At 44.5% G+C, this 14,088-nt stretch overlaps 1 protein-coding gene across 1 annotated transcript in view; it reads right to left on the bottom strand.

The window, feature by feature from the left end:
- Positions 1–14,088, bottom strand: part of LOC136831348 (uncharacterized) — a 169,198-nt gene that overhangs the window by 108,108 nt on the left and 47,002 nt on the right. Inside the window, exon 2 of the mRNA XM_067091656.1 lies at positions 1,664–1,836. Coding sequence (XP_066947757.1) covers positions 1,664–1,836 — 173 coding nt within the window. The remainder of the gene's footprint in view (positions 1–1,663; positions 1,837–14,088) is intronic.

The raw sequence follows: 14,088 nt of genomic DNA on the forward strand, positions 1-14,088 counted from the left end.
GGTGTTGGAGCTTGACGAGAGTCACCAGGAGAAACAGTTTTTTGGCGCATGGCGCCAGGAGGATCGTAGGGTGGCGTATGGCATGATGAGCCAGGCGAAACGAAGGATGGCGCATGGTGCGTGGCGCTAGATGCAGCAATCACGCCAGAAGAAGCAACAACAGGCGAAGACGACACCACTCTCTTCTTACGTAAGCGTCTCCGCGCTTCCAACACATGCCTCTCGTCTCCCGAATCAACGGAATGCGAAAAACACTCGGGCTCCTCCCAAAAACTACACGAAGGAGGTTGATCTTGAAGCGTCACTCTTTTCTTGGGAACTGCCAAAGGAGATGCCAACCTAGACCTCTTGAATGGTCACGAGACATCTTTACGGCGCCAACCTCTCTTAGGCGAATCCTCACTCGACATACTCGAAGACATACACCTCCTTGATGTGCCTTTTCTATGGCTAACATCTGCATCCTGGGAAGCGGCAACAGGACTGCTTGAGGGGCCAACTGCTCGGGGGCAGGTCCCACTCACCTCCCTTGGGCTTTCGACTTGCCTCCTCCCTGGTGCTGGGGAGTTTGACAGAGGTCCAGGCCTAGGAGAATGAGTGGGCCGAACAGCCAGCTCCTCCACTGCACTATCACAAGACACTGCACTTCTTACTACCAAAGACTTACTCATCCGCTCCATGGCAGCAAGCATAACACTAAAACGCGCATCCATCTGCGTCTTAAGACTGGCCACGGTATCGGGTTCGGGAATAACGGGGTCTGGGATAGGAGATTTGTTAGAAGGAATATCAGGGTTAATAACCGAAAAAGATACATCCTGACTATCACGGGAGGATAAAGAGGAAGTCCTAGCTGAAGCTTTTCTAGCTCTCTTTTTGAAGCCTTCTCAGATAAGCATTTAAAATCTTCCATTCTTCCCCTGACAAATTCTTACATTCTTCACAGTTAACGATACCGAACAAACCTGTCCTCTACACCCCGAACACACAGAATGAGGGTCAATGGTAATTTTCCCTAATCTAGTTTTGCAGCCCTTGCTACAAAACCTATACACCGAGGGACCAGTGTCCGACATAATGCTAAATAAGGAAGCGGGGATGAAAAAAGCTAAGTACAAACAATGTCTGCCAAAGATTCAAATCAAACAATTGTACATCACCAACAATGTCCAACGAAAGAATCAGCGATAATTCTCTGCTAAGCTGCACCGGCTTACCGGTACCACACGGCAGAAACATATGAAGAGTTTGGGTTATGGTTCCTCTCACTCACCTGTAGAGGGCGGTGGGAAGGGGTATCACGTGACCATTCATTAGCGCTGCCGCGATTTTCAATTTTCTGCCGTGACGTCAGAGACTACAGCTATATATATAATTACCAGGTAAGTTATATGTACAAAAGCAGGTTTTCATACAGATGGCAAAGAGAATCTGTTACATATGACTATGAGTTTCTATAAGCTCCTTTTTTTCATCCTTATGAAAGAAAGAGAGAGTAGAAGTCGATGTATTTTTTTTTTATCTTGCTGAGCTAGGATATACAAATTCCTATACATAATAAAAGTGCCCTGTTATCTGCCCAGCAAATAACAAAATCCTCACCAAAGTGTTCAATTAAAAATCATCTGTAAAAATCTTCATAAAGATAAATACACCTACTTACAACTGAATGATCTTGTTTCAAAATTTTCTGTGGAGATTTTGGAGGTCTCTCTGTTTTACGTTTGAATCTAATGTCAATTTCATCAGGGGACTCAAAGTCTGTAAGTTTTGAAGATTTCTTACGGACGCGACCAGAACGGGAGACACCGGTAACATCTGCTACTCCACCCCCATCTGGAGAGGACAGAAAGTCAAGACAATTTTAATTAGAGGGATTATGAAATCAAACAAAAATTAAGACAAAAATAGCAATGTTCTTTACATATGGATTTGGCCTGTAAACACAAGGTGAAGTAGCCAATAAAACTTACAAACAAGGTAGTTAACTATCAACAGGTAGGGGGAAGCCCCAGCTACCTACTGGTCTGCACTACACTTTGCCTTCTAGCCCATGTGTCAGATGATATGGGTGGCTGGGGAGGGCCATTAATGTAAAGACCTTCAGGTTTGTATGTTAGGATACAAAGCAAATCATAAAAGTAATTTGTATTTTTCCTAACATACACACCTGAAGTTCTCTACATTATGATTTAGCTGGCAAGCGTGAGGTGCAATAGTTGATAAAACTTAAACTTACTGACAAGATAATTAACCCTTAAACGCCAAGCCTCTATTTACAAAAACGTCTCCCGTATGCCGGCGGCGTTCGGTGAGTTAGCGCCGAAGCGGAAAAAAAGTTTTTTTAAAAAAATCACAGCATGCTTAGTTTTTAAGATTAAGAGTTCATTTTTGGCTCCTTTTTTTTGTCATTGCCTGAAGTTTAGTATGCAACCATCAGAAATGAAAAAAAATATCATTACCATATATAAATATTGGAATATATGACAGCGAAAAAAAAAAACATATAATTGTATACAAATCATGCAGTAAGCACAACGGTTAAAGCTAATGAGTTAATTTTTTTTAGTTGTATTGTACACTAAATTGCGATGATTTTGGTATATAACAAATTGTAAAACAATCAAAGCAACACAGAGAAAACATTATCAGAAAATGATGGATGAATTTGTAACGCGCGGATGTAAAAAAATGATATTTTTATAATAAAATAAAGTTTGTTCATACTTACCTGGCAGATATATATATAGCTGTATTCTCGAAGGGACCGACAGAAATTCAAAACTTACGGCACACGCAGTTGGGCCAGGTGGTTAGTACCCATTCCGCCGCTGGGAGGCGGGTATCAGGAACCATTCCCATTTTCTATTCAGATTTTCTAGAATCTAGAACTACTGTCTCCTGAGGGGAGGAGGGTGGGTACTATGATTATATATATCTGCCAGGCAAGTATGAACAAACTTTATTTTATTATAAAAATATCATTTTGTTCAAGACACTTACCTGACAGATATATATATAGCTGAATCCCACCATTGGAGGTGGGAAGAGACAGAATAGGATTTAGGAAACAAACATATGTAGGCGATTGACGCCTTGGTTCCTTACCTGTTAGCATTGCTGACTTCGTGATTACTGTCACCCAAATCTGCTTCTGCTTTACTAGAGACTCCAGCGAGGTAGGGACCTATAAAGCTGGTGAAATCTAGATGATCTGTCAACGGGGGCGAGACCACAATGTGACTAGACCATATGACCTTACTGTGAGGGCAAGCGACAAACGAAACAACCACCTGACCAAGCCTAGTTACGTCATGAATTCATAACATAAACTAAGGACTGGGACGACCACCACCGGTGGAGACCCAACAACCATAAAAAACAACACCACTAATATATTTAAAAAACACACCTAACCAAAATTAAAGGAGAGGATGAGAGTTGCTTTCTGCCCCCAAGATCGCATTTGCGGAAACGTAAGGCCCTAGTGCACAGCAATTCTCATAGGACGTCTTTACTTCAGAAGATAATGAGAAGCTTAAGACAGAATTGCTTCGCCAAAAGTGGCACCCAGAATGTCATTGAGAGACAGGTTTTTCTGGAAAGCCACTGAGGTAGCAATGGCTCTTACTTCGTGAGCCTTGACTTTCAAAGGTCTCAAATCCTCGTCTTGAACACTGGAATGGGCATCTATGATGGTGCTTCTTAAAAAGAATGCCAGGGCATTCTTAGAAAGAGGTATATCAGGCCTCTTAACCGAGCACCAAAGATTGTTAGAAGGACCTCTACAATTCTGGGTCCTCTGTAAATAAAACTTCAGAGCCCTGACAGGGCACAGGGTTCTCTCCGGTTCTTGTCCAGTGATGTCCGTCAAGCCCTTAATTTCGAAGGACCTGGGCCAAGGGGAAGACGGGTTTTCATTCTTTGCAAGAAACATAGGGCTCAGAGAGCAGACCGCATCAAGGCCTCTAAAACCTATAATCTTGCTGATCGCCTTAAGTTCACTAACTCTCTTCGCCGTCGCCAGAGCAGTTAGGAAAATAGTTTTCTTGGTTACGTCCTTGAAGGAAGCAGAATGTAAAGGTTCAAATCTTTTGGACATAAGGAATTTTAGAACTACATCTAAATTCCTGAAGGTAACTTTGGGGGAGCTACCTTAGACGTCTCAAAAGACCTTAGGAGATCATGAAGGTCTTTGTTGTCCGATAAGTCAAGGCCTCTATGCCTAAAGACCGCTGACAGCATGCTTCTGTAGCCTTTGATGGTGGGCACTGCCAGCTTTAATTCCTTCCTCAAATAAAAAAGAAAGTCTGCTATCTGGGACACAGAGGTTGTGGTAGAGGAAATTTCCTTAAGTTTGCACCACTTCCTAAAAATGACCCACTTCGACTGGTACACTGCACTGGAGGAGGCTCTCCTGGCGTTGGCGATCGCCTTAGCCACTGGTCTAGAAAAACCCCTCGCTCTGAGCAACTTCTCGATAGTCTGAATGCAGTCAGACTCAGAGCGGGAAGGTTTTTGTGGTACCTCTCGAAGTGGGGTTGTTTGAGAAAATCTATTCTCATGGGAAGCGTTCTTGGAAAATCCACCAAGAGTGTCATGATCTCTGTGAACCACTCCGCTGAAGGCCAAAAGGGGGCGATTAATGTCATTCTCGCCCCTTCTGAGGCTACAAACTTCCTGATGACTTCCCCCAGAATCTTGAATGGGGGAAAGGCATACAGGTCCAGACCCTTCCAGTCCCAGAGAAAGGCATCTACTGCTAGTGCCCCCGGGTCGAGCACAGGAGAGCAGTAAAGAGGCAGCCTTGTGGTCCTTGACGTTGCAAAGAGGTCCACCAGGGTGCACCCCCAAAGCTTCCAAAGCTCCTGACACACTTCTGCGTTCAAAGTCCACTCTGTTGGAAGAAGCTGATGCTGCCGACTGAGAAGGTCCGCGCGTACATTCTCGACCCCTGCTACGAAGCGCGTGAGAATTGTCACCTGACGAGAATGTGCCCACAGCAGGATCTCTTTGGCAATCAGGAACAGGGACCGAGAATGAGTACCTCCCTGTTTCTTGAGGTACGCCAGGGCCGTGGTGTTGTCTGAGTTGATTTGAACAACTCGGCCTGCAACTTGATTTTCGAAGAACTGAAGAGCTAAGAGAATTGCTCCCAGTTCTTTTAGATTGATGTGCCAGGACACCTGTTCCCCCTTCCAGGTGCCTGACACTTCCTCCCCCCACAGTGTTGCTCCCCATCCCGGCGTGGACGCATCGGAAAACAACACTAGGTTGGGGTTCTGAAGAGAGAGAGAGACCCCTTCTGCCAATTTTACAGGATCGAGCCACCACCGTAGATGGTCCTTGACAGAGAGAGAGATCTTGAGAGACACCTCTAGATCCTCCTTGTTCTTCCAGTTGTCCGCAAGGAAAAACTGGAGGGGTCTGAGATGCAACCTCCCCAGGGAAACAAACTTCTCTAGCGATGAAATGGTCCCCAGCAGACTCATCCATTCCCTCACCGAGCATGTTTCTTTCCCCAGGAAGGCCGAAACTTTTTCAAAGCAGTGCTGCTGACGTTCCTGGGATGGAAAAGCTCGAAACACCACTGAATCCATCTGAATCCCCAGATAAAGAATGGACTGAGAGGGGATCAGATGTGATTTCTCTAAATTCACAAGAAGTCCCAGGGACTTCGTCAGCTCCAAAGTTGAATGTAAGTCCTCCAGACACCTTTCTTTCGATGAAGCTCGAATGAGCCAGTCGTCCAGATAGAGCGAGATCCTTATGCCCGCAAGATGAAGCCACCGGGCAATGTTCCTCATCAGGACTGTGAAAACCAGAGGAGCTGTACTCAGTCCGAAACAGAGAGCTCTGAACTGGTACACTCGTCCCCCCCAGGACAAACCTCAAAACTTTTCGACCGAGGATGAATGGGGACATGAAAAGGCGTCCTGGAGATCCAGAGAGACCATCCAATCGCCTGGTCTTAGCGCATTTATAACAGACTGAGGCGTCTCCATTTTGAACTTCTCCTTGATGACAAAATGGTTCAGTCTGCTGACGTCCAGGACTGGTCTCCACCCCCTTGACTGTTTTGGAACCAGGAAGAGACGATTGTAGAAACCTGGAGACTCCAAATCCAGGACTCGCTCTATGGCTCTCTTCTCGAGCATTTGTTCCAGCAGATCGAATAGAACCTGTTGCTTCTCTGGGCGGTAAGAGGGCGACAGATCTCTGGGAGTTGAGGACAGGGGGGGGTTTTCGAGGAAGGGGATCCTGTAACCTTTCTTGATTACATTGAGGGACCAGGAATCTGCCCCTCTTACTCTCCAGGCTTCCGAAAACAAGAGAAGCCTGGCTCCTACTGGTGTCTGGAGGTTTGGAGAGTCATTTCTTGCCCCTTGGATTAGAAGGGGCTCCGCCTCTGGAGAGGCCTCTTCCTCGAGAAAAGGATCTTGAGGAGGAAGATTTGCCACGAAAGGGCTTCTGCCTCTTGGAGGTTAGTCCCTGAGAAGACGTGAAGACGGGACATTAGGACGTCTGGAAGACTGTGCAAGGAGGTCCTGAGTAGCCTTCTCCTTAAGGCTGGAGGCGAGATCCTTGACTAAGCGGCTGGGGAAGAGATGGCTAGACAGAGGGGCGAAAAGCAATTCCGCCCTCTGAACAGGAGAAACCGACTTTGCTGCAAAATTGCAGTATAAAGCCCTCTTCTTCAAGAGGGTCGTACCAAAATGAGAAGCCAGTTCATCCGCACCATCTCTGACGGCCTTGTCCATGCAAGACAGCACACTGGACAGCTCCCCCAGAGAGATAGAATCTGGACTCCGAGTCCTCAAATCCAAGGCCCCCAAGCACCAATCTAGAAAGTTGAAGACCTCCACAGTCCTGAAAAGGCCTTTCAAATGGTGGTCAGTCTCAGAAAGCGTCCAGGACACCTTAGCCGAAGAAAGGAGAGACCTCCTCGAAGCGTCGACGAGACTCGCAAAGTCGCCTTGAGAGGAAGAAGGGACCCTTGAGCCAATTTCTTCTCCCGTCTCGTACCAAATCCCAGCTTTCCCGCACAATCTAGGCGGGGGTAGAGCGAAAGATCTTCCTTGAGATTTCCTATCTTCCATCCAAGAGTTAACTTTCTTGAAGGCTTTTCTTGTAGCGAGCGAAGTCTTCATTTGCAGGAAGCCGGGCGATTTCCTCACCTTCGAAGAAGCTAACTGTGAAGGGGGGGATAGAGGAGCAGAAGGCTGAAATTTATCCGGAAATAATTCCTTCAGCATACTAGCTAAAACCTGATAGTCGGAAAAAGACGACAAAGGGGGCTGCTCCTGCTCTGCAGAGTCCGACTCCTGAGACAAACCTCCCTCTTCGACGGGAGCGACAGGAGAGTCTTCCGAGAATTGAGGAAGACTAAGACCTTTGGATCCGATCCGGCAAAGAGACCTCTTCTTGTGGGAAGAAGCAGAAGAAAACTCCGGAGCGTCCCGCACAAAAGGAGCATCCTGCCCTGCTGCCGAGCGCCCTGCCTCGCAAGCTGCCGAGCGCCCTGGCGAGCGCCCTGCGAGCTCGCAAGCTGCCGGCGTGCGAGAGCGCCCTGACGAGCGCCCTGCACTGAGAGAGTCAGAACAGGATGGGAGAGAAAACGTCCTGGTGAGCATCCTGCCGAACGTCTTGAAGAGCGTGATGAGAAGCAAGAGGAGCGTCATGTCGAACATCTTGGCGCGAACTCCTACTAGCGGCTAGCTGAGCTGCAAGAGGGGCGTCCCGATCAGCCAGAGCGTCACGTCGAGGCAAGGAAAGCCGATGATCCGACGAACGATGAGGACGACTACGAGAACTCGCAGGAGAGAGAGACGAACGAAGAGCAGGAGAGGGAGACCTCTTAGATCTCTTAACTGGCAGCGTCAAATCTTTGCGGCGCCTACGAGGCTCAGACTCCTTTGCAGCGAGAAGGGAAGCCAACTGCCACTGCATACCCTGGAGAAGACGCTTCGAAGGAGAAGAATCCCTCTCAGGAGAAGGGCTGCTCTTATGAGAAGAAGAGGGGGAAGGAGACGTCCTCCTCCTTCTACCATGGGCGACGACAGTTCTCTTCTTGGGGCGGCTGGGACGTTCAAAAACGTCCTCCTCAGAAGAAGTCCTGGTCCTCTTCTGCGGCGGCAAGTCATGCAACCAGTCAGGTGAAGAAACTAGCGCACGAGAAAGAGGAGAAGAAGCGTCCTCCTCTGCGAAGCTCCTCTTGAAAGAACGAGAGTCCACCCGAGAACGCGACCCCTTGCGTGGAGAGGGCACCTCGGAGGACGAGAAGCAATCCTTAAGGACTCGTGCGCGAGCACGATCCTTGACAGCCTGGGAAACGTCAACATGGCCTGCCGAAGGGACGCCAGATCGGTGGGGGGTCCCCGTAACCCTCTTGCGGCTTTCGACATGCCCACTCCCTAAGTCCTGGGAGTTCGGCAGAGGTCCAGGCCTAGAGGCATTATAGGGCCGATCTGACGCCCCCTCCACAACACTAGGGGGATCACTGCACTTCACTACACTTTCAATAGCCATCACTTTTGACTCCAAGGCACGAATGGAGTTCAAAATCTGCGCAAGGGCATTACCTTCCGCAGACGCAATCACAGGGTTCGAAGGCGACTCTACAGGGAAAGGTGAAGCATTAGTAGGATTAACAGGTGACAAATTAATACCCTGACTCCCACCAGCCGACACACTCCTGGAGGAGGACCTCCTGATACGGTCACGCTCTAACTTGCGTACGTAAGAATCGTAAGCCTTCCAATCAGAATCAGGCAAAGACTCACTCCTTGCAGCGATCATCCAACAAACAGACATGCCCCCTACATCTCATGCATACTGTGTGAGGGTCTACCGAAGCTTTCGGTAGCCTCACCTTACACTCCTCCACAACACACACTCTGAAACTAGCAGAACTAGAACCAGACATCTTGTTCAAGAAAAGCCAAAACCAAAATCAAAACAGTCCACAGAAGCGTATGCCTATCCACAAATCCAAAGTCAAAAAACCAAAAGACAATCAGAATACTCAGTGGAAAAGTTTTCGAAATCCAACGGCGGAGGTATTGACAACAGGTGTTGACAATACCGGCGACAGAGAAAATCTGAATAGAAAATGGGAATGGTTCCTGATACCCGCCTCCCAGCGGCGGGAATGGGTACTAACCACCTGGCCCAACTGCGTGTGCCGTAAGTTTTTGAATTTCTGTCGGTCCCTTCAGAGAATACAGCTATATATATATATCTGTCAGGTAAGTGTCATGAACAAAATGTTTTTTTCAAAAATTCACCATAAATCGAAATATTGTGCTAGAGACTTCCCGTTTGTTGAAAAATGAAGCTAATTGATTGAATATTACTAGACTGTAAGTGTTTTAGCTTACAATTGCAGTTTTCAAACCATTTTGTCGAGTTAAAGTTGAATAAAAGTAGAATTTTTTCTATTTATCGTGATTTATATGAAAATATTTCAAAACTGATAAAAGCTACAACCATGAGTTATTTTCTGTTGTATTGTACATGAAATTGCGCACATTTTCATATATAAAACTTTATGTAACGACTAATATAAAACGGTGCAAATATTACGACAACGAGATAGAAAGAATTTCTGAGATGTTTAGAGTTACAGCGAATCAAACGTTAGGAAAATGTTTTTTCAAAAATTCACCATAAATCGAAATATTGTGCTAGAGACTTCCAATTTATTGCAAAATGAAGGTAAACGATTGAATATTACTAGAATGTAAGAGTTTTAGCTTATAATTGCGTTTTTACCATTTCGGTCGAGTTAAAGTTGACTGAAGGTTGAAATTTTGGCAGTTTTCGTGATTTATGTGAAAATATTTCAAAACTGATAAAAGCTACAACCATGAGCTATCTTCTGTTGTATTCTACATGAAATTGCACACATTTTCATATGTGAAAGTTTATGTATCGACTAATGTAAAACGATGCAATTACATAGCTACCATTTCATTACGACAACATGACGAAAGAATTTCTGAGATGTTCGCCAAGTTACAGCGCAGGACGTAAGTAAAAGTTTTTTTTCAGAAATTCACTATAAATCGAAATATTGTTTAGAGACTTCCAGTTTGTTGCAAAATGAAGGTACATGATTGAATATTACTAGAATGTAAGAGTTTTAGCTTATAATTGCGTTTTTACCATTTCGGTCGAGTTAAAGTTGACAAGCTTGAAATTTTGGCAAGTTATCTTGATTTATATGAAAATATTTCAAAACTGATAAAAGCTACAACCATGAGTTATTTTCTGTTGTATTCTACATGAAATTGTGCACATTTCCATATACAAAACTTTATGTAATGAGTTTAATATAAAACAGTGCAAACATTACGACAACGTGATTTAAAGAATTTCTGATAAGGACGTAAGGAAAAAGCTTTTTCAAAAATTCACCATAAATCGAAATATTGTGCTAGAGACTTCCAATTGGTTGCAAAATGAAGGTAAATGATTGAATATTACTAAAATGTAAGTTTTAGCTTATAATTGCGTTTTTGACCATTTGGTCGAAAGTCAAAGTAACCGAACAAGGTTGAAACCAAAAAGTTATCGTGATTTATATGAAAATATTTCAAAACTGATAAAAGCTACAACCATGAGTTATTTTCTGTTGTATTGTACATGAAATTGTGCACATTTTCATATATAAAACTTTATGTAACGGCTAATACAGAACAGTGCAAAAATTACGACAAAATGACAAAAGAATTTCTGAAATTTTGAGTTTTAGTTAGTCTGAGCATGAGTGTAAGAAAACTTTTTTCAAAAATTCACCATAAATCAAAATATTGTGCTAGAGACTTCCAATTTGTTGCAAAATGAAGGTACATGATTGAATATTACTAGAATGTAAGAGTTTCAGCTTACAATTGCGTTTTTCGACCATTTCATGTTGAGTCAAAGTTGACCGAAGGTTGAAATTTTTGTAGTCGACGAAAGAATGTCCACTTGGCACCCAACAGACAATTTTAGTCACGTATGATACGTCCAGTAGGCATTTAAGAGTTAACTACCACCATGTAGGGGGGAGGGGGGGAGCCACAATAACCTGTTGGTCTGCACTCTGTTTTGCCTCTGGTCCAGGTGGCAAATGAGAGGGCTGGCTGAGGGGGAACCATTCATGTAAAGAACTTTAGGTTTTTATGTTGGGAAAAATATAGCCAATTTTTCAAGTACTACTTTATATTTTTCCTAACATACAAACCCGAAGGTCTTTACAAAGGGATTTAGCTTGTGGACGTGAGCAGGAATGGCTGTTTAACTTTCAGACAAGGTTGTCAACTACAGACAGTAGGGGGAAAGCCCTGGCCACACATTAGTCTGCACTCCACTTTGCCTTTCGGCCCATGTATCCGAATGAGAGGTGGCTGAGGTGAGCCATAAATATCACAATTTTTGAAAGTAAACTGTATTTTTCCTAACTATACAAACCTGAGGTCCTTTACATTAGGAATTACTTAGGGCGAAGCTGGACACGGCTGTTAAACTCTTGAACAAGGTAGTTAGGCAGTAACTACCGCCAGGTAGGCAGGAATACCTGCCTGCCTGGATGTAAACATTCCAGTTTGCCTTTTGGTACAGGTTCAGTTTGAGGGGTGGCATGAGGTGGGCATAATATGTAATGTAAAGGACCTCAGGTTTGAATAGTTAGGAAAAATACAATTTACTTTTAAAAACTGTGATTTGTTCCTACATTATATACAAACCCTTGTTCCTTTACATTAGGAAGACTCACTGGTTGGCAGGAGGAAGCTGAGTGAGTCTCCTAAACTGACTGGAGTTCTGCACACCTGGGCTAGCCCTCCTCAGGACAGACACTAGGAGGAGTACCGTGCCTTTGACATATTGATTGGAGTGTAGGAACTGCAAGATCAAATGTCAGATACTGGACTATATTTCGCATGAGTGAGGAAACGAATTCCCTATTAAATAGGCTGGAAGGATCTATAGTCGGAGGCAGTAAGGTTCTAGAGACAGGATTCCCTTACTGCCAGTCTCTCCTTCCTCCCCTTGATCTAGAGGAAGGGCAAAGAATTCTTCTATGATTCTAAGAAAAATAGAAGAGGGTGCTCAATGTGTAGTCTTTTTGCATCAGTGCAATTCCAGCAGCTAATGGTTCTGAGTTCCATTCTCATCCCTAAGGAGGAGAAGTGCAGGACAGGGAAGGAGGAGGAAAGAGGCCAGTCACTCTTGGAATCCTTCTCACTTCCAGAACCAATGCCTTAGGCAAGATAACAGAGGTCCTCTTGAAGGAGCAATTTTTGCAAGAAAAATGATATTTTTATGATAAAATAAAGTTTTGTACATACTTACCCGGCAGATATATACTTAGCTATAGTCTCCGACGTTCCCGACAGAAATTCAAATTTCGCGGCACACGCGACAGGTAGGTCAGGTGATCTACCATACCCGCCGCTGGGTGGCGGGAATAGGAACCATTCCCGTTTTCATGTCAGATTTTCTCTTCCACCTGTCTCCTGAGGGGAGGCTGGGAGGGCCATTAATCGTATATATCTGCCGGGTAAGTATGTACAAAACTTTATTTTATCATAAAAATATCATTTTTGTACATGAAACTTACCCGTCAGATATATACTTAGCTGATTGGCACCCTTGGAGGAGGGCAAGAGACAGCTAAGAACTAAAAAACGGGAAAACAACATATGTTGTAGGAATAAACAAAAACCATGGTTCTTACCTGATTGGGCAGAAGACTTCATGGATACTGTCTATGAGTCTGCATGCCTCAAGAGCTTCAGCGAGGAAGTGACCTAAGACTGACAGCCCTTCTGGATCATATCAATGGGGATAAAACCCACTTACATGACAGAGCCTGTTATGGATCGTGTCAATGGGGATTAACCCACTTACAAGACAGAGCCCTCTACCTGAATCATATCAATGGGGGCTATCCCTCTTACATGACAGAGCTAGGTAATAAAAATACAAGGAGCTAACAACCAAAACCGACCACCTGACCAAGCCTAACCTTGTTAGTGTAATACGAGATGAAAAAGAGAGAGACCTGCAACACTCTTTTTCAACCGACCATAAAAACACAACAAACAATTAAAAATAACACTAAATTAAATAGGATTAGCTTCAGCTCCTTGACCCAGCACCGAATCCATGGATACGTAAGCTCCTAGAGAGAAGCACTTCTCATATGTCACACGAACATCTCTCAAATAATGAGAAGCAAACACTGAGTTACATCTCCAGTATGTAGAGTCCACAATAGACTGGAGGGACCAAGACTTGTGGAAAGCTAGAGAAGTAGCTATTGCTCTCACCTCATGAGCATTAACTCTTAGGAGCTGAAAATGTTCTTCTTTACATGAAAGATGAGCCTCTTTTATAATATCCTTAATGAAGAAAGCCTGGGCATTCTTTGAAATTGCTCTTGAAGGATCCTTGACAGAACACCAAAGACTTTCAGTGTTGCCTCTGAGCTGTTTCTTTCTCTCCAAATAATGTTTAAGACTTCTTACTGGACAGAGTGTGTGTTCCAGCTCCTGTCCTGAAAGATCGGAGAGTCCTTTGACCTCAAAACTCCTAGGCCAAGGTTTTGAAGGGTTCTCATTCTTTGCTAAGAAGAGAGGCTGAAAGGAGCAGATTGCAGAGTCCTTCTTAAAGCCTACAGAACCTTCCAAAGCTTGTAATTCGCTCACTCTTTTGGCAGAAGCAAGAGCGAAAAGAAACAGCGATTTTCTGGTCAAATCCCTGAAAGAGGCAGATCGAGGAGGCTCAAACTTGTTAGACATTAAGAACTTTAGGACCACGTCCAAATTCCAGCTGGGAGGTCTAGGGGACTTATTTTTAGAAGTTTCAAAAGACCTTATAAGGTCGTGAAGGTCTTTATTATCCGAGATGTTCAGACCTCTGTGTCTAAAGACTGAAGACAGCATGCTCCTATACCCCTTTATGGTGGAAACCGCCAGGTTACATTGCTCCCTTAGGTAGAGAAGGAAATCCGCAATCTCCATTACAGAGGTACTGGAAGAGGAAACTTTCTTAGATCGGCACCATCTCCGAAAGACTTCCCACTTTCGACTGGTAGAG

The sequence above is a fragment of the Macrobrachium rosenbergii genome, chromosome 48, assembly GCF_040412425.1.
Source record: "Macrobrachium rosenbergii isolate ZJJX-2024 chromosome 48, ASM4041242v1, whole genome shotgun sequence".
Classification (NCBI taxonomy): Eukaryota; Metazoa; Arthropoda; class Malacostraca; order Decapoda; family Palaemonidae; genus Macrobrachium; species Macrobrachium rosenbergii.